Below are 25,262 nucleotides of genomic sequence, written 5' to 3'. Positions count from 1 at the left end.
TGGACTGTAACTGCAAAATCTCACTGATCATTTTTGTACTGATTACATGTTTAAACAATAATCTTTTGGATAAACTAATTAAACAAAAGTATATTATTAAAATTCACCTGTCTGTTTACTTTTATAACCTACCTACTAGGAAATTGGAAATTATATATGTGGCTGGCATTACATTTCTACTGTAGAGTGTTGCTCTGGTATCATGTCAGTTATAATGGCTGAAACTAATTATAATTAAAATATTACTTCCTCGAGGATTCCTCTCCTAACTACCCAAGACTGGGGTGGATAGGAACCCAATGTAATTCTGTTACTCCTTATCCTTCTATCATAGTACTGTTTCATTATATTTTAGTTGATTTTTGTCATTATCCCACCAGGCTGAAAGTTCCTTGAGGAAAGAGACTGGATTTTTTTTTTTTTAATCTCTGTGTACCTACGTTATAGCACAAGCATAGAGCAAGCATTCAGTAAATGTTAAAAACGAATCAGAATGTCCCAATGAAATACTATTAAGTTGATGTGAAAAGTCACACAAAATTCTGAGGCTATAAAAGACTAGAGCAATAAGCAATCATAAATTATATTCTCAGCCTTTCAAAAATATCAACTAAAATACCATTAAATTTTTAAAGTTTCAATTTGTTACAGGAAAAAACAGGATATTAAAATCTATGTTTTCTCACCTGAAGTCAAATTCCTAGCTGTACTTTGTGATTTCTGCATTTCCGTAGATTTAAAATTGAGATCATCCTGCATCATCTTCAGCTCTTGATTGGTGATAGAAGAGATCTGTTTCATACGATTTATATTCTGTATTTGTAGAGAAATAAAAATGGAAAAAATTCAACTGATTTGATTCTCCAAGAAAACTCTTGGAAAACACTGCTAAACAACTACATGTTCTGAATCGGTATTCTTTTTTGAAATACATTATTTATCATGTATGTTTAGAAAAATATAGTGAGATTAAAAGTCAGGTTTTTGCAATAAGGAGACTAAATTAAAGCTAATGTAAAAGAAACAATTCTGAATTTTATCTCACTGTAGAAGAAATTCAAATACACTATTTTAAGAACTGCTTGGAGTCTTAAGACACACAGAATATTTAAAAGAGACTGCACATTTTTCCTTCTATTCCACCACTCATTAGTAGCTGCTCAACAAACATTTTTTTATGAATCAAGATATTCCTTGATAACCTATACTCTTGTAGGTTCTTACAAGAAAAGAATCCCTTCTATTCATAATACAAATGATTGTGTAAAAATGTATCAACATTTTCCATTAGAACATCTAGACTTTGAAGTTTCTGTGCAAACGTTACTTCTCCAAGTTCAGATACGTCAACAATGGAAGAAAATCATAATAATTACTCTGAATTGGCCCCTTACCTACGCTAAAAATTGACATTATACATATCTCATCCTTTTCCCCTATCATCCATAGATGAATTTTGCTAGAAATACAAAAATTAATAGCTTAAAGAAATAAAACAATAAGCAAGGGGATTTAAAGGAAACAGATTAAATGAACAGATGCAATAGTGAACCACTGCATTTCTTTGAGCTGTATTTGGAAAGGTAATCACAGTAAAAATAATGAGGACGCTAAGACAGGTACATGGCACTCACTCGACTACCATGCTCCAAAAGTGCAACAATGCTGGCTTCTATCTGTGCCTTCCTTTCCAGTTCCTGATTCTTAGTTTCATCAAAAGTCTCAATAAAAGCTGCAGATGCAAAATATGATGAGAAGCTACGGTTAATATAGTTAACACTATATAAGTTCTGATCTATAGATCTTAGTACTTTCTAGAAATTCAAAGCAAATTTTCAATTATTACTATGTAATCTTTTATTAACCCAAGGGTAATTAAATTACTCAATAAGAATATTTCTACATACTTTCCAGCTTTTAAAGCTTAATAGTTATGATCTTAATACAAATAAACTAAAGGTTAAAAATTTGGGCTCAGAAGTAACAGCTGATATTAAGGAGAACATAAAAAAAATCTGTTTTTACAGGTCTCCTTGATATATCTATAATTATTCATACTTACAATTAGCCACTAATTTTAATATGGAAAATAGTTGCTAATCTGAAAATGAGTATTTTCTTTAAAATGTTGCATTAATCTCAACTAAGTAAATTAAATAATTTATTCACATTATAAATATTCTAAGAAATCTTCCTTTCTCTTGTCTAATACAGAATCAGTACGTAATTTACTCTTTTTCATATTCTTAAGGTATTTCTATGGCTCTTTCAAAAATAAAAACTTACAGTTAAAATAACTTTACTGTTAGCAAGAAACAACGAATTAATTTTGAGATAATTTTTGGTACTTGCTGAGTTTTTTTTTTTTTAATATTTTATTTATTTATTTGAGGGAGAGAGACAGCGAGAGAGGGAACACAAGCAGGGGCAGAGGCAGAGGGAGAAGCAGGCTTCCCGCTGAGCAGGGAGCCCGACGTGGGGCTCGATCCCAGGACCCCGGGATCACGACCTGAGCCGAAGGCAGACGGTTAACGAATGAGCCACCCAGGTGCCCCAAGTATTTGCTGAGATTTTAAAGAAATCTTGGGATATTGTTAAATCAGAGTTGGCAATTACTACTTTATGGCATGCTTTTATGAAGGTAACAATTAACATTGGACCAATAAAACTTTACATTCTAGCAAAAATGATTATTAAAAAGGGAAACCAGTAACAGATAATAAAGATCAATTTTTTAAAATTTATGAATGTACAACACAATTAAGTTTAAGTGAAGCTCTACTTACAAAGTTAAGATTTTTAAAAAGTAAATGAGAAGCTGCAACAGAAGGCTACTAAAAGCTACAGTCAGTAACAGAACCAAGTAGCAAGATCTGGTAAAGGCTGATAAATAATGAGAGGAAGTATTATGAAAAGCTAAAAAAAAAGGCAAAAGATACTAAAGATGAATACAGTGAAGCAGGAAAAAGAGAACATTCAACATTCAATCAGTAAGTGGTCTCTATACAAACAATAAATGTAAGTACTAGCTTTAGAATCTATCCCTAGCACAAAACTACTCATACACACACAAACGTGCAAAATCTTTTTAAAATTCTCTACCCATTCCTAAATTATGCTAGATATTAATTCTTCAAGGCAAATACTTTGAATGTCCATACTTCTGCATTTATTATTAGCCACTGTATCTTCCCAAAATGAAATCTCTGATTTGGTATACATGAACAAATACCTGAGAATATTTTCATATCAGTAAGGTCACTTACTGTCCATATTTTCCTCTCGTTTTTTTAGTTCCTTGTACTTCTGATTCATTTCGCCTATAAGAGATACAAAATATAACATCAATTTCAAAAACTCCAGACATAGTGCTCTAAATGTAAAATATTTCTTAGGTTTTTCTATATACCAATAGTTATTGAATATTCAATATTTTCAATTCAGTGAAATTTTTTTAATTAACATACAATCTTTTAAAACAACTATGTATGTATGTTTGATAATTCGGAAAAAATCTCCTGACTGGAAAAGACTAAATGCTTTCCAATGGTTCTCTATTTCAGTCCCAACTTGGACCCACTCAACCTGCACATGAACACTACTGGTGATGGGAAACATAAGCTCCCCAAAAAGTTCATTCCCATCTTTGAATAACTCACAACAGCAGGCAAAATAGCAAAGTAACCTCCCTCACAGACCTTAAAGTCTACGAAGACTGAACAAGCAATTAGAATTGCTATCGTATGCAAAAGGGTGCTGTAAGAGCACAAAGACAACTTATCTAGTTAAGGAATTTCCAGGAATTTTCTCTAAGGAAGTAATAGTTAAGCTAAATTATAAAGAACAAATGAATAGGAGTTACCTGGTTGAAACAGAGAAGAGGTTCAAAGTCAAAGCATTGCAAGTAGGGAAACCCAAAAGTGAGGATGAGTATGGCAGCACAAGGAACTGAAAGAGTGGTATGGCTGAGGCAGAGAATGTGAAGTGAAAAAGTGGCACAAAGAGGAGGCAAATGATGAGAGACCTTATAAGACACATATTATAAAAGTTTGGACAATGTAAGGACAATGGTAAAACTACTGAAGAATTTTAAGCAGGGGAATAAAATGATCAATTTGCATTTCTGAAAAATATTTCTGGTTGAATGAATAAAAGGCAAGTAATACTGGAGGCAATATGACCAGTTAGGAGGTTGTCACAGTAAGCCAGGTAAAAGATGAAGGTTTCTTGGAGTAGAGCAGTGGCAATTAGGATGGAAAGTAGATTTTCAATCCAGTCACTTAAGAGCCAGAGTAAATAGATTTTGTATAACTCTCAGGTTTCTGGCTTGGGCAACTGAAGACATGGTAGTATAATTAACCAAAAAGAGAAGCAAGTTTAGGAACAAGTTGCTTACAACAGGTTTGGACATGTTGCATTTAATATATGTGGAAGACATGTTAAAAGGGCAAAAATCCAAGACCCTGACAAATGGATGAAGCTGGACACTTTAGCAGCATAAAGGGGCCATTAACAGAGGTAGATCGTGATTATTCTATAACAAAAGGATTTTCCGTGTAACAAAAACTGAGTTTTGGAAGGACACCACTATTTCCCTAGACTAGTGAGACCCTGTGTTCTCAGGGTCCCAGGTAGAGAAAGCAGAATAAATTTGCGCTTGCAACAACCTGTAATTTCTTTATCTAAGTCAGTCAATTTTTAGCATTCTGGAAAAACTAAGGAACCTTATTAAGATGATGCCCAGTAAGGATGGAGAGAATAACAGACTTGAGATTCCTAAGGTGGTTCCTGATAAGAAGCTGCGCATTTAGAAGAACTTGAAGGGTTCAAAAAAAAAAAAAAAAAAAAAAAATCAGGGGAGCCAAAAGTTACAGTGCAGAGGTTAAAATGCAACGGTCAGCCTGTATTCTGTATAAACTCCTATGCAGTTTTTTCAAGTACTGGCTAAAGTTAGGAAGTAGAGTAAGACAGTTGGGGTAGAGCCTCGAATTACATGGAGGCATGGACTTTGTTATTAATAACAAATTTGTATATGATTAAGTTTTTTCAAAAATAGATTACAGACAAATTAAAATTATGTCACCATTCACACTCACTTTATGGCAATAGTTTTTGAGTGAGAAACAAAGAATTAGAGCTGGAATACCCTCCATAGGAGGGTAATATGCATGGAAATGTTATACAACGTATGTGAAGTAGCAGAAAAGCTAGTTTCTGCTGAACCTGCCACATCCTAGGTTTCTAAGAACGTCCTGGTTGTCTGAGAAGTCCCACTCTTCAGAGATTGGTTAGGCATTAAGGGATTAGGAGGAAGGTCTGCATCCTAGGCTTTATAAAAATTTAACTACCATCTTATCTCTTTCTTCTTACAAACTTAAAAGAATCTCCTGTACATGCTTTTTAAAGTTCTTCATCTTGCTATCAGACCTCAAGATACTGTAATGAGGCTTCTCCTTCTGCCATCCCAATGAAATTTCTCTCAGTAAGATTATGACTCCTTAATTATCAAATCCAAGGGGCAGTTCCCAGTTATTTCACCCTGCAACATCTGACACTATTGATACATTCTTCCTTCTTTTCAAATCTTTTCCTTATGTATTTTTGTTGTTGGGGTGGGAACTTCTTTGGTTTTTCTTACTCTCAGATCATTCCTTATGTCTTCTCTCATGGCTTTCCCTTTCTTCTACATTTAAATTCTGGTTTCTGCTTTTAGTTGACTTCTAATACTACATTATTTGACCTTTTCCCTAATTTTCTGATTATTTTATCCAACTGCTTACTAGATACATTCATGTGGGTATCTTTCAGGACATCCTAATAGTAAATTCATAATTAAACTCATCAGTCTTCCCTTTCAAAGTCTGCACCTCTCCGTATTCCCCATTATATTTAGAAGTCCTTGGCCACAGACTTATCAACCAAGTCAGAAACCTGGGAGAATATTCCTTTCTTCTCTTCTCAAATCCATGTTCTTAACTGTCATCAGATTGAGCTAGAAGACATATCTGGTCAATGTCTCCAGCTACACGGCTGGCCAGCTGGATTAGATAGGACAGAGATCTCATATATCTTAGTAGATTCCCAAGCTTCATAAAACCTCTTCCCATATCACTGTTGCTAAGAGGAAAAGAGATCAGGGAACTAGTGAACTCCTCTAGTTTACGATTTCTCAGTTGGAGGATTCATATCTGAGCGGCCCATGAGAAGCAATGTACAGATGTGGACAGTCCTAAGTTAAGGTAAAATACAGGAGTTATTACCAAATCTATTCTTAGATTTACTCTCATAGGAGAGGACAAGATCATATACTGGGGATGCTAATCAGTATGTCACACTGGAGGTGCAAAAGCAGGTAAGTGAAAGGGTCTAAAGTAGTAAGATCAAGGAGACCAAAGGAGAAGGAAGAGGGCACATTGATAAAATAAGGGTTATTTTAGAGCTGTCCTCAAATTCTTAACATTTGATCTAATTATAGTTCTACATAATTTATTTATTCCAAATTTACTGAATGCCTGCTATGTGCCAGATACTGTAGTAGGTGCTGGGGAAATCAAAATGAACAAGATAGTTACAACTCTATCCTAGAGGAGCTTACAAATTATTAGATGTACCAAACCAAAAGTTACAATGGAACATAAGTGCTCTAAATGAGGTATGTATGAAGTCCAATAATAAGCAGATAGGTGAAAGACTTCAGCAGGTTCTTATATAGAGAAAAATATTTATCAGGAAGGCACTCTAACAGGTAATGTAGGAATTACAGAGATGAAGAGGACCCTTGCCTTCAAGACATTTATACTCTACAATACAAGTACCCCCAAATTATAAACTATAAATTCAGGCTTTTTTCCCTCACATGGAGGAAAAAAGAAATGGGTATGGACTATTACAAAAGACTTGGAAAACTGTAGAGAGGATATCATTGTTTTCTGATGCTCTCTGCCATAGAAAGATAGTGGAGTAAGGGAGATATGCTTTTCTTGCACTACCAAGGGACTGAGGAGCATCACAGCCTCCTTTGTCCTCACTGCCAGTTCATCTGACTCTTCTCCACCATCCAGTGTTCCCTTGATTCTAGGCTTTCAGAGCTATCTTGACTTTTATATTCTGAGAAGTAGTTCTGCCCCTGAAGAAGGTCTGAGTACCATTTTTCCCCCATCTTCTATCTTGATTAATATATAAAAAGCCATATGCTAATGACTCTTCTGGCCTCAAGCTCCCCAAACTGGCAGGCCTACTGATTTTGGAGGTGAAAGCGCAGCAAACAGAAAATAAAATTAGAGAAGGGGGCCAAGAATAAAACCCCAAAGGACTTCTGCATATCCAAATTCTTCCTATCTAGCACTTGGGGTCCTTCTGAGGCAAGCTAAGTCTCCCCAGTGCCTTTGAGTGTTCGATACCTTTGAATGTTCCTTATGTGACATGGTTTTAGTCTCTACCATTCTGCTCATTCTACTCTTAGTGAGTTCCAGTTCTTCTTTATCCCTTTTAAAGTATAATGCCAAGGGGTGCCTGGGTGGCTCAGTCAGTTAAGCGTCCAACGCTTGATTTTGGCTCAGGTCATCTCAGGGCCATGAGACTGGGCTCTGTGCTGGGTGTGGAGCCTACCTAAGATTCTCTCCCTCTGCTCCCTACAAGAAAGGGGAGGGGAGCGGTGGGGAGCGGAGGGGAAAGGGAAGGGGAAGGAGAAGGGGGAAGGGGAAAGGGGGAAGGGGGAGGGGAAGGGGAAAGGGAAGGGAAGGGAAGGGAAGGGAAGGGAAGGGAAGGGAAGGAAAGGAAAGGAAAGGAAAAGAAAGAATAATGCCAAGAAATTTAGGATTCGAAACTATCACTTCCCACGTCTATATATTCATCTTTCTGTTAATGCAACCTAGGATTTCAGCTGTTTTGGAGGCTGTATCACATTAATTCATACTGAGTTACAGTTTAAATCTCCGCTAACATTTTCACATATTTTAGTAAGCCAGGACACTTTCTCCTTCCCCTTCCTACTTCGATTTTAATCAGTTTGGGGTTCCTATTAAATTCCATCTTTTTATATTCAGTTTCTCTCTCCCACCTACTTTTCACCTGTCATTAGAGCAGTAAGTAATAAACAAGCATATCAAACTGGTATGTTAAAACGAGTCCATATAAGTTTAATGTTTTAAGCTACCTTTTGGCTTCAGGCTTCATCCAACTTATCAACCACACATTCTCTGCAAAATGTTTTAAATTTTGGCAGGCAAGTTTCTTTACAGCTATGCAGACCAAGTCTGATAATATTATTTCTACACACTGGAAGCACTTTAAAAATACATAATAAAAATTCTCTAAATATGTAAAAGTTGAAATTATTGCTAAAAGCCTCACCATACAAAGAAAAGAAAAAGGATCATGAAGACATTTGTTTTAACAGAGTAATGTCAATAAAACTGGATGGTATAATAAGTAGTCCATGGAATGTACTAAACACAATGTAACTTCTTAATTATTTCCTAAAGCAGTGGTTATAAACTTTAGCATGCATCAGAATCAAAAGGAGGGGTTGCTGAAACACAAACTGCTAAACCCTAAACCTAGCATTTCACACTCAGCAGGTATGAGGTGGAGCTCAAGATTTTGTTACAGATGGTGCTCATGCACCCGATCTGGAAATAATACCATCATTCTAATGAAAAATACAAAATGTAGTTTAACCAATCTTCAAATTGAACAATAAGCAATGATTCATTCTTCTTCATTTAATGTATATTGAATCTCTATAGAATGGCAATGTATAAATGCCATTTGACATCTCAGATACCAGAATATAAACCACTTGGAAACTGAATCGATTATTTTATATATCCTGGGGAAAATACTTTCTAAAATATGTTTTGCAAAAATCTCCAGGAAAGTTATTCAAGTTTCAGTTTATAAATTAATAGCCTTAATAATAACAGCTAATAACTAACACTATATGCATTATTATCGTGGTATGCTATTCTCAGTCTCACACATACACACACACACAAAACCTCATTCATCTAATCTGCACAGTGACCCTAAGTAGTAGGAAGGTACTGTTATCATCTCCATTTTAAAAATGAAAGAACTAGGGGCGCCTCAGTGGCTCAGTCAGTTGAGCAGCTGGCTCTTGATTTTGGCTCAGGTCATGATCTCGGGGTCATGAGTTTGAACCCCAAGTCCGGCTCTGTGCTGAGCATGGAGACTGCATGAGATTCTTTCTCTCCCTCTGCCCCTCCCCTACTCACACACGTGCTCTCTCTCTCTAATAAATAAATAAATCTTTAAAAAAATAAAAATGAAGAAACTAAAAAAGTAATAGAAAATAAAAATGAAGAAACTAAGGTATTAAAAAGTCAAATAGTATTCCAAGATCAGCCAGTAAAACAGCACAGCTCAGATTTGAATCTAGTCATTCTGGTTGTAGAACCTGTGCTCGTCAATAAAACTATCCTGTCTTTATAAATTCCATATTACCTGACATATGCAAAGAATGAAGGCTTCTAAACTAGGCCATGGAACCCTAAGTATGAAAAAGTATTCTATAGACAAACCTAAGAAAAATGTTTTACCTTTTTATTACTCTTCAAAGAAGCATATAAATTATGGAGTAAATTACAATGACTTTATACAGAGTTTAGGACAGTAATACAATGATTCTATAGCACTTCACATGTATTTCTGTCATGATACATATTTATCACATTGTAGCAATTAGATATCTAGATGTCTGATACCAACAATCACATATTTGGTTTTACAATCTAATCCATCCTTGGAAAGATACTCTACTCTAAAAATGAAGGAATAATTAGTAGTGAGTAACAATGCCCAAAAATCCTTCTTGAGAGGCAAGTGCTTAAAAATAAAAGATACTTTTTTAAAAATGTGACCGTACTTTTTCAACTGTATTGGTCAAGCCTGGTCCGTGTAAGTAGACATCCAGAAAACTAGCCCCACCTTGTGGATCACAGTAGTACTACAAATGCAGGCCTTTAGGAACAGTGAACTGTCAAAGTATATATTCTCTGACCTCTACCTCTGAAACCAATAATACATTATATGTTAATTAGTTGAATTTAAATAAAAAAAAACCACCCAAACTGTATATTCTCTTGACTGACAAAAATTAAGAAATTTATAAATAACATTGGTGAGGAAGCATTTTCACATACTGCTGTTGGTTGTATAAAATGGCACAACTTTTTCTGGAAGAAATTAGCAAAAATAATAAAAATTGTAAACATAAGTAACATTCTACTCATAATTTCACTTCTAGAAATTTATCCTATAGAAATATGCAAGTTAAAAAACATGTATGCAACAAGGTTATTTATGGAACATTATTTTGGTAGTGAAAAATTAGAAACTACCTAAATGTCAATGTGGATACAGTGAATACTATTTAACCATAACAATAACAAAGATGATAATGGCAGCTAACAGTTGTTGGGAGTAATAAATATGTGCCAGGCACCATTCTTGGTCTGGCTTTAAAACCCTGACACTGACCATTATTTCTAAAATGAAGTATATACCCTCATATGGAAGAATGTACATTAAATATAGTTAAATGAAAGACTCAGCCTCAGAGGAATTATATATTACTCCATCTTAAAATACATATGCTTATATATGAACAGAAAAAGTCTAAAATGCTATAAACATAAAATTGTAAATAATTTAAAAGACTGGGATGACTCTAAAGACTGGGATGACTATGAGGAAAAAGGAGATGACTTTTCAGACACTTTTGTATTGCTTGAATTTTTCACATTGAGTACATACCACATTTTTATATTAAAAGCACACAATTTTAAAAAATAAAGTAACTGGAGTCTTTAAGGGAAAAAAAATATTTTAAAGATTTTATTTATTTATTGAGAGAGAGAGAGTGCAGAGGGAGAAGCAGAGTCCCTGCTGAGCAGGGAGCCTGATGTGGGGCTCGATCCCAGGACCCTGGGATCATGACCTGAGTCGAAGGCAGATGCTTAACCTACTGAGCCAACCAGGCGTCCTGGAAATTTTTTTTTAAAACAGGAAGGGATAACCTCCTATATGCTAAGGTTAATTGCACAGTTAATGAAAGCATGAGAATGGTCACACACACACACACATCCCCCATAAAATGAAGCATACTCAGGTGATTAAAACTCTATAGAAATTCTGCGGGCACATGGGTGGCTCAGTCGTTAAGTGTCTGCCTTCGGCTCAGGTCATGATCCCAGGGTCCTGGGATTGAGCCCTGCATCAGGCTCCTTGCTCAGCGGGAAGCCTGCTTCTTCCTCTCCCACTCCCCCTGCTTGTGTTCCCTCTCTCGCTGTCTCTCTTTCTCTGTCAAATAAATAAATAAAATCTTTTTAAAAAACTCTAGAAATTCTAAGTAAAGTTTATAAAACTTATAAAACTGGTAATTTCTTGATAAAGATGGCAAATTGAATATGCACAGTTAATTCTAATCCTCTCCCAAACTCAACTAAAACTATAGTAAAAAGAATTTTTAAAGGTAAAACTCCCAGCAATAAGGAAAATTAAAAAAGAAAATAATAGAAATAAAATTTCAAAAGCTGTAAGCAGATAGACAAGTGGCAACTAACTGAGCAGACTAGAGAAAGCCTAAACCTAAGCCAACGTCGGGTAAAGCTGAGAACCAACCCAATTTCAAAAGTTTCAGAATTTTGCATAGAAGACTGATCACTTATTTTGTGCTCCTACTCCGTGTTTTTGTCATGTTTTAAAACAGTAACACTCTTCTTTTTAGAATTTAATGTAATATAGTGAAGAATAAAGTAAGGATCTGACTTAAGTGGACTAAGAAACATTACCTACTTTGAGGAAGCTTCAATATGAGATATATAAACTCTCAAGTATTAATTTCTGGAGAGAATAAAAAATTTCTAAGTCAACAATTACAAAAACAAATTACTTGGCTACATGTCAGAAGTAAACCTTGAAGTAAAAGGATCCTTATTTGAAAGGATATCCTGTTTAAATGAGAATACAGGCTACTATTATCTATTTTTTGTTTTTTTTTTCTTTACCCAGAACAATAGTGCTTTTTCCATAACTTTCTCTTTTTCATTCAGAAGCAATATTTTTTCAGTTTTTATTTAAATTCCAGTTAGCATACATTGTAATATTAGTTTCAGGTATATAATCTGGTGATTCATCACCTACATACAACACCCAGTGCTCATCTGAACAAGTGAACTCATTAATATCCATCACCCATTTAACACATCCCCCCTCCCCACGCCTCCAGGAAACCTCCGTTTATTCTCTATAGTTAAGAGTCTGTTTTCTAGTTTGCTTCTCTTTTTTCCCCTTCTAGGTTCATCTGTTTTATTTCTTAAATTCCACATATGAGTGAAATCATACAATGTTTGTCTTTTTCTGAGGGACTTATTTCACTTGGCATAATACTCTCTAGTTTCATCCACGTCATTACAAATGGTAAGATTTCATTCATTTTTATGGCTGAGTAATATTCCATTGTGTATAAATATACCACATTTTCTTTATCCATTCATCAGATGATGGGACATTTGGGCTCTTTCCATAATTTGGCTATTGTTGATAATGCTACTATAAACATCGGGGTTCATGTGCCCCTTTGAAACAGTGTTTTGGTATCCTTTGGGTAAATACCTAGTAGTGCAATTGCTGGATCATAGGGTAGTTCTATTTTTAACTTTCTGAGGAACTTCCATACTGTTTTTCAGAGTGGCTGCACCAGTTTGCATTCCCACCAACAGTGCAAGAAGGTTCCCCTTTCTCTGCATCTTTGCCAATCTGTTGTTTCCTGTGTTGTTAATTTTAGCCATTCTCTGACAGGTGTGGGTAGTATCTCATTGTAGTTTTGATATGTACTTCCCTGATGAGTGATGTTGAGCATCTTTCCATGTGTCTGTTAGCCAGCTCTATATCTTCTTTGGAAAAATGTCTATTCATTTCTTCTGTCCACTTCTTAACTGGAATATTTGGTTTTGGGGGTACTGAGTTGATTAAGTTCTTTACAGATTTTGGATACTAACCCTTTATCAGACATGTCATTTGCAAATATCTTCTCCCATTCTGAAGGCTGCCTTTTAGTTTTGTTGATTATTTCCTTCGCTGTGCAGAAGCTTTTTATCTTGATTAAATCCCAACAGTTCATTTTTGCATTTATTTCCCTTGCCCCAGAAGACATATCTTGTAAGAAGTTACTATACAACAGCGAAAATGTGGAAAGAGCCAAGATGTCCATCGACAGATGAGTGGATAAAGAAGATGTGGTATATATTATACACAATGTAATATTATGCAGCCATTAAAAGGAATGAGATCTTGCCATTTGCAACGTGGATGGAACTGGAGGGTATTATGCTGAGCGAAATAAGTCAATCAGAGAAAGACATGTATCATTTGACCTCACTGATATGAGGAATTCTTAATCTCAGGAAACAAACTGAGGGTTGCTGGAATGGTGGGGGGTGGGAGGGATGGGGTGGCTGGATGATAGACATTGGGGAGGGTATGTGCTCTGGTGAGCGCTGTGAATTGTGTGAGACTGTTGAATCACAGACCTGTACCTCTGAAACAAGTAATACATTATATGTTAAAAAGAAAAAAAAAAAAAAAGAAGATAGCAGGAGGGGAAAAACGAAGGGGGGATTTGTCTGTTAGCCATTTGTATGTCTTCTTCAGATAAGTGTCTTTTCATATCTTCTGCCCATTTTTTGACTTATTTGTTTTTTGGGTGTTGAGTTTGAGAAGTTCTTTATAGATCTTGGATACGAGCCCTTTATCTGTAGTGTCATTTGCAAATATCTTCTCCTATTCTCTGGGTTGCCTCTTTGTTTTGTTGACTGTTTCCTTTGCTGTGCAGAAGCTCTTTATCTTGATGAAGTCCCAAAAGTTCATTTTTGCTTTTGTTTCACTAGCTTTTGGAGATGTATCATCATTAGCCATCAGGGAAATTCGAATTAAAACCACATTGAGATACCACCTTACACCAGTTAGAATGGCAAAAATGGTCAGGGAAAGAAACAACAAATGTTGGAGAGGTTGTGGAGAAAGGAGAACCCTCTTACACTGTTGGTGGGAATGCAACTTGGTACAGCCACTTTGGAAAACAGTGTGGAGGTTCCTCAAAAATTTAAAAATAGAGCTACCCTATGACCCAGCAATTGCACTCCTGGGTATTTACCCCAAAGACACAGTTGTAGTGAAAAGAAGGGCCCTATGCACCCCAATGTTCATAGCAGCAATGTCCGCAATAGCCAAACTGTGGAAAGAGCCGAGATGCCCTTCAGCAGATGAATGGATAAAGAAGATGTGGTCCATATATACAATGGAATATTACTCAGCCATCAGAAAGGATGAATACCCAACTTTTACATCAACATGGATGGGACTGGAGGAGATTATGCTAAGTCAAATAAGTCAAGCAGAGAAAGTCAATTATCATATGGTTTCACTTATTTGTGGAACATAAGGAATAGCATGGAAGACATTAGGAGAAGGAAGAGAAAAATGAAGGGAGGGAAATCGGAGGGAGAGATGAACCATGAGAGACTATGGACTCTGAGAAACAAACAGGGTTTTAGAGGGGAGGGGGGAGGGGGGATTGGTTAGCCTGGTGATGGGTATTAATTAAGGAGGGCACGTACTGCATGGAGCACTAGGTGTTATACAAAAACAATGGATCATAGATCACCACATCAAAAACTAATGATGTATTGTATGGTGACTAACATAACATAATAAAATTAAAAAAAAAAATGAAGGGGGGGAAATTGGAGGGGGAGACGAACCATGAGAGACTATGGACTCTGAAAAACAAACTGAGGGTTCTAGAAGGGAGGGGGGTGGGGGGATGGGTAGCCTGGTGATGGGTATTAAAGAGGGCACGTTCTGCATGGAGCACTGGGTGTTATATGCAAACAATGAATCATGGAACACTACATCAAAAACTAATGATGTAATGTATGGTGATTAACATAATATAATAAAAAAAAAAAGTTACTACAGCCAATGTCCAAGAGGTTACTGCCTGTGTTCTCCTCTAGGATTTTGATAGTTTCCTGTCTCAATTTAGGTCTTTCATCCATTTTGAATTTATTTTTGTGCATGGTGTAAGAAAGTGGTCCAGTTTTCCCAACACCATTTGAAGAGACTGTCTTTTTCCCATTAAGTCTTTCTGGCTTTGTTGGATTAGTTGATCATATAGTTGTGGGTCCATTTCTGGGTTCTCTGTTCTGTTCCACTGATCTATGTGTCTGTTTTTCTGCCAGTACTATACTGTCTTGATCACTACAGCTTTGTAATATCACTTGAAGTCCAGAACTGTGATGCCTCAAGCTTTGCTTTTTCAAGATTGCTTTGGCTATCTGGGGTCTTTTCTGGTTCCATACATATTTTAGGATTGTTTATTCTAGCTGAAAAATGCTGGTAGTATTTTGATCAGGATTGCATTAAATGTGTAGATTGCTTTGGGTAGTATCGACACTTTAACAATATTTGTTCTTCCTATCCATGAGCATGGAATGTTTTTCCATTTCTTTGTGTCACCTTCAATTTCTTTCCTATGTGTGTTATAGTTTTCAGAGTACAGATTTCCTACCTCTTTGGTTAGGTTTATTCCTAGGTATCTTATGGTTTTTGGTGCAATTGTAAATGGGAGCGATTCCTTGATTTATCCTTTCTGCTGCTTCATTATTGCTGCATAGACATGCAACAGATTTCTGTACACTGATATTGCATCTTGTGACTTTACTAAATTCGTGTATCAGTTCTAGCAATTTTTTTTGGTGGAGTCTTTTGGACTTTTTTGGTTGTTTTTTTAAGATTTTGTTTTTTTTAAGTAATCTCTACATCCAACGTGGGGCTCAAACTCACAACCCCAAGATCAAAAGGCCTATGCTCTTCTGATTGAGCCAGCCAGAAGCCCCTTTTGGGTTTTTTATATAAAGTATCATGTCATCTTCCTTGCCGATTTGGATGTCTTTTATTTGTCTGATTGCTGAGGCTAGGACTTCCAGTACTATAGTAAATAACAATGGTAAGAGTGGACATCCCTGTTTTGCTCCTGACTGTAGAGGAAAAGCTCTGTTTTCCCCCATTGAGGGTGATATTAGTTATTGATCCTTCATATATGGCTTTTAGGATGTTGAGGTATCTTCCCTCTATCTCTACTTTGTTGAGAGTTTTTATTAAGAATGGATGCTGTACTTTGTCAAATGCTTCTTCTGCGTCTATTGAGAGGATCATATGGTTCTTTTCTTTTATTAATGTGGGGTATCATGTTGAAGGATTTGCAAATATTGAACCACCCCTGCAACCCAGGAATAAATCCCACTTGATCATGGTGAATGATTCTTTTAATGTACTGTGGGATTTGATTTGCTAGTATTTTGTTGAGAATTTTTGCATCCATGTTCATCAGCGATATTGGCCTGTAGTTCTGTTTTTTAATGGAGTCTTTGGTTTTGAAATCAGGGTAATGCTGGCCTCATAGAATGAGTTTGGATTCCATTTCTATTTTTTGGAATAGTTCGAGAAGAATAGGTATTAACTCTTCTTTAAATGTTTGGTAGAATTCCCCTGGGAAGCCATCTGGCCCCGGGACTTTCGTTTTGTTCGGAGATTTTTGATTACTGCTTAAGTTTCTTTGCTGGTTATGGGTCTGTTCAAGTTTTCTATTTCTTCCTGTTTCAGATTTGGTAGTTTATATGTTTCTAGGAATTTATCAATTTCTTCCAGATTGCCCAATTTGTTAGTATATAATTTTTCATAATGTTCTCTTTTGTTTGCATTTCTGTGTTGGTTATTTCTCCTCATTTGTGATTTTATTTATTTGGGTCCTTTCTCTTTTCTTTTTGGTAAGTGACTAGGGGGTTATCAATTTTATTAATTCCTTCAAAGAACCAGCTTCTGGTTTCATTGATCTGTTCTACTGACTTTTTGTTTCTTCTTCTTTTTTTAAAGATTTTATTTGAGAGAGAGAGCACAGAGGGAGAGTGAGAGGGAGAAGCAGACTCCCTGCTATGCAGGGAGCCCAACACAGTGCTTGATCCCAGGACACTGGGATCATGACCTGAGCCAAAGGCAGATGCTTAATTGACTGAGCCACCCAGGTGCCTCCTAGTTTTTTTGTTTCTGTATCATTTATTTCTACTCTAATCTTTATTATTTCCCTTCTGCTGGCTTTAGGCAGAAGCAATATTTAAAAAGCAACAATTAAGCAAATTTAATGGCTGGCATTTAGCTGAGAAAGGAGAAATCTGGATGGGTTCTGCCTTTTCTGAAAAGTAGTACAGCATCTGCCAATAATGCTCTGCTTTAGCAATGATGTAGTTTATACCCAAATTCTGACCACTTTAGTAACTTTCAATAGAACTATTTCTCATTGCTTCTAGTTAGCATAAATAATAATAACAATTACTTACAGGACAGTATATGTATTTCAATCTAAATATGTTTAGAACCCATATAAAAAAATTACCTCATCCATCACCAAGGTAAAACTACTATCTGGGTGAAGTCTAGAAAATATTCAAGATGATAAAATTAAATCCCTTAGCAGTATGAAAAGAGAAATGCTATTTTATTATACTGAAATTTTTGCAAGGAGATTATTATTTTTTTCGGTCACTTAACAAAGAAAAAGTAAAGATTTTAGATCAAAGAAGCCTATCTAGAATTGGTCAAAAGTCCAAGTGTATTATGAGGATAACTCAGCATCTGCACAATGAAGATTTTCAGAGAATAGTCAAATAACTGTTCACTGAATTTACTTAGTTAGCTTTGAGACATAGTTACCCAATGTAACCTTTGGCAAAATAAAACTTCAGAGACTTGCCAAAATGAATAAATATAATGCACTTAAGGAAGATATTGGACTACACAGCCACCATTAATACCTAGCAGAAAACACAACTGTACCTGGCCTAGTATCCAAGGATGCCTCTGAATTTAAAATGAATTATGCAAAACTGAAAGGATGAAACAACTACTAACAAAGTGAGACATATACAAACATCATTTATAGTTTATATGTTATCTTAACCAGAACCCCTACAAGGCAAAAGGTGGCCTTAGGTGGATTATACAAAGGTACCATAAATAGCGGAAGCTAAGGTAGCATCTATAAAATTAGTAAAATGGGCCAGAGGGAATAAAGCCTGAGGCAGGAAAAAATATGAATTGGAAAGTCAAAATATCTTGATTATCCTCCACATCTTAAGGAGTGGATTATCTACAATCTTGTGTCAAGGAACTGCTGAGAATGCAGATGTAGGTGAGAACCCACCACTTTACTGGAAATCATGAATCCAAGGTAGGAATCCTCTAGAAAATAATAAAACCTTTGTTAACCAATCCAACTATCTCTAGAAAAGAGTGCATATGTATATCCTAAGAACTAAAGGGTGCAAAGAATTGATAGAGCCCAACTTCCATCTTTTGTTCATTCTACAAATCTTTCCCTGCTAAAGTATAGCACTGTTTCATTCATGCCACAAACATTTATTGTTTATTTTCCTAGACACTGTGTTGATAAGAGGTTACCAGAGTGAATAAGACACAGTCCAGATCCTTTGAGGATGTATAGCCTCAGAGGAAAGACAAACATCCTAGTAGATAGCGGTAATACAGTGTGGTCAATACAGTGATATATTTATGCACAGTGTGCTCTGATAATGGAGGAGGTCACTCACTTAGCTCAGCCCAGAAATAGGTCAAGGAGAGAAGTTAGGGTTATTACGGTGGATTAAAGGATATCTGAAGTAGATTTTAAAAGATGAGAAATTACCAAGGTAAGTAACAAGGGAAAGAACATTTAAGACAAAGGAATAAATAGTAGGAGCATAGGATTGAGCATGAAACAGTTTGATTTATCGTAAAGGGGGTGAGGTGTGGAGTACCATAAGGAGATTATTAGAATATAAGGATAGAGATGATGAGTAAGAGAGGAGACTGACAACATACAGGTCAGATTGCAGAGGGACTATAATGCCATGCAAAGATTCTTAAACTTTATCTCATAGGTCATGGGGAGCCACTGTTAAGCAGGAGAATGACACAGAATCAGTTTTACATTAAGTCACTCTAGCAACACTGTGGTGGATGAATCTGAGAGGGGGCAAGACTGGAAGTGGGACAACCAGTTGGAAGTGTACTGTGATAGGTCTGGCAAGAAATAATGAAGTCCTGAGCTAATATATAACCTTCTAACATTATAGATTGTCTTTTTCCACATTAATCAAAAAGGACAAAGGCTAGAAAACAAAAAGGAAAACAGAAGCTAAAATTCAAAACATTCTATTTATCTTAGAACTAGCAATTAATAATAAATTGTACCCTCAAAATGAGTTACTTTACTGGAAAAATAAATTGAATGTTGTTAGAAATTTAAATTTAGGATGAGGAAAATTATTCAGAAAGTTTCCTATAAAGTGTCTAAAATATCAAGAACATTATCAGATTTCTTAGAATAATTTGTTAATAAAGAAAATCTAGAATACTGGATCTACATAAATTAAAAGCAATAAAATAATTTAATAAAGAAAATATGACCTTAGTCTTAACAATTTATTTTGAGCCCCTCTTGCCATATATGCCATTTAATATTCATAAACCTTAGTGAGGAAGGACCATTATATTCATTTTGCAGATGAGAAAATAAAAGCTCAGATAAGTTTTATTTACCTAATAACTGGGACTTAAAGTTTGTCTGCCTTATATGGCTAATATGCCTAAATATGTCTTACTTAAAGCCATTACTAGCCATATGTAAATAAAACTATGTAAGCATATCATAAGAATATTTTTATTTCACAAATGTAGCACTTCACATCAGAAAGCCAAGATTAGGCTTGGAAAGAGAATAAAACTTTGGGATCAAAGAGAACTTGGTCTAAATCTAGACTTTACCCTTTACTAGCTGTGGGAATTTTAGAAACTTCTCTGAGCTTCAACAAGTATAAAAGGGCTTATAAGACTTCAAAAAGTTCTTGCAAAGATCACATAGTGCCCAGTCCAGGTAAGTAATCAATCAATAGTAGCTAATGCTATTATTCATACATCAAGAAAAATATAAATAAAACTAATACATTACATTTAAAACTGAAGTAAAAAATTTATTTAGGAATAGAACACCTCTTTTCCCTGCTATGAGTGTTTCTTTAGCCATAATAGGTATACGCGTATATGCATACGGTTTACAATACCATATGTAACTCATAAGAATATATAGTCACTTCTTCCTAATCCAAGAGCACATAAATACCGGTTTGCAGTTAATCTGTGATTAAAGTGCCATGAGGAACCCACCTTTCTCATCCTTATTAGAAAGAAGCTGGTAAGGAAACTATAATGCCCAATCTCTTCCCCCAACCACACATACACTATAGCTCTCCAACAGCCACCAAAAGCATTTCCACTTATTCACACCCCATTTCCACTTGTTCACACCCCAGAACACATACAAGTGTTCTAGTCCCTTTGGCTCTTCAAATCTCACAGCTGGGGAAAGTTGGAAAAGGATCAGAATAATCAGTACTTGCTACCTCATTACTGGGACCCCTACAGAATTAATTCTCTCTGTTTGTGACATGATCCTCTCTCCCCTCCTCAATTCCTACCCCAGTTGATTTATAGTTGACCATATTAAGGAGGTATAAATTAGAAATCTGTAACAACTTTCAACTGTTTCACTTCATTTTTAAAAAAATTGTTCTGCAAAACAAGATAAATTCTTGTCATTATATCACCATTTTATTTCAAGGTTTTAGTCAGCTGCAATAATTTAACATTAATTATAATATTTACTATTAAAGTACAGTTAAGCATTTTAGTAGTTAAAGTTAGGGATCTCATTAAGAATTAAATAATAAATCCCGGGTAAATAGTCCCTGAGGCCCAAGTTAATATGAAATCAATACTGCTATATATCTGTTATTATACATTATAAAAATTCCAGAAAAATTACCTTGGTGTTCTTCTAAATCCATGTCCAGTTGTCTAATTTCTTCATTAAACTGGTTTATTTTTTCTTTTATATCTGTTAATCTGTTGAAAATATTAGTTAATAAATTTATGACAGACAATTTAGATATTCAGTAGAAACATTTAATGATGTTAGGAAATCTTTTCTAAGTTGCAAAAATAGTATCTATATATAATATGCCCTATTCTGAAGACAATACTATAAATTTAAAGAGAAAAGTCTTTTCCAGATCTTTCTTTAGGATTCATATTCAGAGTATAAGTATATTCTGAGAATGTTAGGTTGCCTGATTTCAAAAGCAGACACTTCCCCAATGCTTCTTTTGAGCTTAACTTGTGATATTAAAGTGGAAAATCTTTAGCAACCTTTTTTGTTGGTTTGTACAAACTGAACTAAATTGGCAAATTAGTCTTAAAAATTAGAAAATAGAAAATTTATCATTGACTGAAGATTATATAGGTTAAAATTTTAACAAACAGCATCTGTACTTGTTACAAAGCTATGGTAATTAAGATAGTGTGGTACTGGAATAAAGGAAGACATATACAGTAATGAAATAAAATTGAGAGTAAAGAAATGAGGCCCCGTAACTATATACAACCTATTTTTGACAACGGTGTCAAAATAATTAAGTGGGTAAAGAATATTAGATAATATCTGTTGAAAGAATATTTCAATAAATGTTGCTGGGACAACTGGATATGCAAAAACAAAAGAATAAAACTGAACTCCTACCTCACACCATATACAAAAGTTTACTTAAAATGGATCATAGATCTAAACATATGGGGAAAACTATAAAATTCTAAGAATAAATCAGAGGCATGATTTTTCCTGACTCTGGATTAGGAACTGGTTTCTTAGATAGGTCACCAAAACCATAAGCAACAAAAGAAAAAATAAACTAGACATTATCAAAATTTAAAACTTTTGTGCTTCAAAAGACGCCTAAGAAATTTAAAAGAACCCACAGAATGGGACAGAAACTTTGCAAATAATTTATCTGATAAGAGACCTGTCTCTGGAACATATAAAGATTTCTTACAATAATAAAAAGATAAATAGCCCAATTAAAAAATGGGCAAAGCAGGGGCACCTGGGTGGCTCAGTTGGTTAAGCTTGTGAGATTGAGCCCCGCATTGGCTCCCTGCTCAGCACAGAGGCTGCTTGAGATTCTCTCTCCCCCTCCCTCTGCCCCTGTCCCCACTCATGCACGCACACACTTGATCACTCTCTCTCTCTCTCTCTAAAATAAATAAATAAATAAATAAATCAGGAAGGAGTTAAGATGGCGGAGGAGTAGGGGACTAAGTTCATCTGGTCCCTGGAATTCAGCTAGATAGTTATCAAATCATTCTGAACATCTGCGAAATTGAAGATCTGAGAAAAGAAATGCTGCAATTCTACAAATAGAAAAGCAACCACTTTTTGGAAGGAGATGTGGAGATGTGAATCCAGGGCAATACACTGGAGGATACAGTGAGAGGAGGGAGCCTTCTTAAGGAGCCTACTGCAAAGTATTAAAGCAAAGGAGTGCAAAATTGGAACTTGCAGAGGTCTGCTATGGTGGGGGGGATGTCCCTAGCTTAAAGGTGCTTAGTTGACGAAGTGGGGCAGATTTCCAGGTGGGAAAGCGAGGTCTCAGGAACCCTGGGGTCACAAAAAGAATGGGGATGCCCTGAGAGCAGCAGAGTTCCCAGGCATCAGAGTGGGGAAGCTGGCTGAAAAAAGTGAGACTAGGTGCCAGCTTTATGCTCGGTGTTGCCATACTGAGAACTGCTGCACAGTCACACAATTGCTTTCTGGGCAGGGACCCAGCAGAAACGCAGGTGACCCCGCTCCTGTTCCTAGGAGGAACAGTGTGGATCCGTGCCACAGGAACCCAAAAAGTCTGGAGACTCAAAACTGGGTTGCATGCCTGAGATAAAAACACTCGGTCACAGACTGGGTGAACACACAGTTTAGATGGAGACCAGGGAGACAAGAGTGATTGACTGCTTTTCTGTGAGGGCTCACTGAAGAGTGGGGGGCACAAACTTCAGCTCCAGGGCTAGAGACTGGGGCACCACCATTTTCATTCCCCCCCACCCTTTGGTGCTGAAAGCCTTCAGGGAGCAAAACAGCGTCACATAGGCAATCTGGAGCCACTCACACTGAGCCTGACCCCCTGGCAACAGGGGTGCAATTCCATCAAGGCAAGGTCACCTGAGAATCAGCACAACAGGCCCCTACCCCAGAAGAATAGCAGGAATAACCGGCTAGCACAAAGTTTACTAATCACAGAGAATTTGCAAAACTTCAACTCTTGGGGAAAACAGTATATAGCATTCATGTTTGTTTGTTTTTTTTAATTATTCTTTAGTTTTTTTCCAGCTATTCTCTTATTTTTTCAATTCTTTTTTAAAATTTTTATATATAATATATATATTTTTATTTTTGGTTTCCTTTCATTGTATTTTATTTTATTTTTGTATATATATAAGTTTTTATTTCTTTCCTATTTTGGAATCTAGTTTCTTTTAATAAACAGACCAAATACACCCAGGATCTTTTTGTTCTGTTTTACTTCTTGTTTGATTTTTTTCTTATTTTGTTTTGTTTCTGTTTTCTTAGGGTTAGCTTTGTTTGCTTTTTTTCTGGTGGTGTTGTTGTTATTTTTGTCTTCTCTCTCTCTCTTTCTTCTATTCTTTTCTGGACATAATGATGAGACAGAGAAACTCACCCCAAAGGAAAGAACAGGAGGAAATACTTACTGCCAGGGAATTAATCAATATGGATATAAGTAAGATGCCAAAACTAGAATTCAAAACAAGGATTATAAAGATACTAGCTGGGCTCAAAAAAGCCACAGAAAACACCGGAGAATCCCTTACCATAGAAATAGAAGAACTAAATTCTAATCAGGCCAAAATTAAAAATGCTATACTGAGCTGCAGTAACAAATGGAGGCTCTAACAGCTAGGATAAATGAGGCAGTCATATAGAAGAGAGTCAGTCATATAAAAGACAAAATGATGGAAAATAAGGAAGCTGAGAAAAAGAGAAAAACAACTACTGGATCACGAAGGGAGACTTAGACAAATCAGTGATATTATAAAGCAAAATAATATTCGAATAATAGGGGTCCCAGAAGATGAAGAGACAGAGAGAGGGGCAGAAGGTTTATTTGGACAAATTATAGCTGAGAACTTCCCTAATCTGGGGAAGGAAACAGGCATTCTAGTCCAGGATGCAAAGAGAACCCCCTCAAAATCAGTAAGAATAGGTGAACACCTTGACATATAATAGTGAAACTTGCAAATTTCAAATATAAAGAGAAAATCCTGAAAGCAGCTCAGGACAAGAGATCCTTAACCTACAAGGGTAGAAATATAAGAATGATAGCAGACCTGTTCATAGAAACCTGGCAGACCAGAAAGGACAGGCATGATATATTCAATGTGCTAAATGGGAAAAATATGCAGCCAAGAATACTTTAGCCAGCAAGGCTGTCATTCAGAATAGAAGGAGAGATAAAGAGTTTCCAGGGCAAACAAAAACTAAAGGAATTTGTGAACACTAAACCAGCCCTGCAAGAAATATTAAGTGAAGAGAGAGCCCCAAAGAAACAAGGGCCAGAAAGGAACATAGACAATCTACAGAAACAGTGACGTTACAGGTAATACAATGGCACTAAATTTATAACTTTCAATACTTACTCTAAATGTAAATGGACTAAAAACTCCAATCAAAACACAAAGGGTATCAGACTGGATAAAAAAATAAGACCCATCAATATGGTATCTACAAGAGACTCATTTTAGACCCAAAGACACCTCCAGACTTAAAGTGAGGGGGTGGAAAACCATATATCATGCTAATGGACATCAAAAGAAAGCTGGGGTGGCAATCCTTGTATCAGACAAATTAGATTTTAAAACAAAGACTATAATAACAGATGAAGAAGGACACTATATCATAATAAAAGGGTTTATCCAACAACAAGATCTAACAATTGTAAATATCTATGCCCCTAAGTTGGGAACAGCCAATTATATAAACCAATTAATAACAAAATTAAAGAAACACATTGATAATAATGCAAAAATAGTAGGGGACATCCCACTCACTGCAACGGACAGATCATCTAAGCAGAAGATCAACAAGGAAACAGGGGCTTTGAATGACACACAGACATTCAGAACATTTCATCCTAAAAAAACAGAATACACATTTTCTCAAGTGTTCATGGGACATTCTCCAGAACAAATCACATATGGGGTCACAAATCAGGTCTCAACTGGTA

General features: G+C 35.8%; 1 protein-coding gene across 2 annotated transcripts in view; it reads right to left on the bottom strand.

Annotated features, from left to right (window-relative positions):
• IFT74 (intraflagellar transport 74) overlaps positions 1 to 25,262 on the bottom strand; it is an 88,697-nt gene that overhangs the window by 17,627 nt on the left and 45,808 nt on the right. Inside the window, exons 13-16 of one of the 2 annotated variants that reach the window (XM_045882499.3) lie at positions 20,960 to 21,039; positions 3,267 to 3,320; positions 1,635 to 1,732; positions 687 to 813 (exon numbers count right to left, since the gene is read on the bottom strand). In XM_045882499.3, coding sequence (XP_045738455.1) covers positions 687 to 813; positions 1,635 to 1,732; positions 3,267 to 3,320; positions 20,960 to 21,039 — 359 coding nt within the window. The remainder of the gene's footprint in view (positions 1 to 686; positions 814 to 1,634; positions 1,733 to 3,266; positions 3,321 to 20,959; positions 21,040 to 25,262) is intronic. The other variant, XR_010407928.1, reaches the window with a different exon arrangement.

The sequence above is a fragment of the Mirounga angustirostris genome, unplaced genomic scaffold (genome assembly GCF_029215605.1).
Source record: "Mirounga angustirostris isolate CCGP_5_RB_7025 unplaced genomic scaffold, mMirAng1.0.hap1 SCAF_15, whole genome shotgun sequence".
Lineage (NCBI taxonomy): Eukaryota > Metazoa > Chordata > Mammalia > Carnivora > Phocidae > Mirounga > Mirounga angustirostris.
This window is presented reverse-complemented; position numbering and strand designations above follow the sequence as displayed.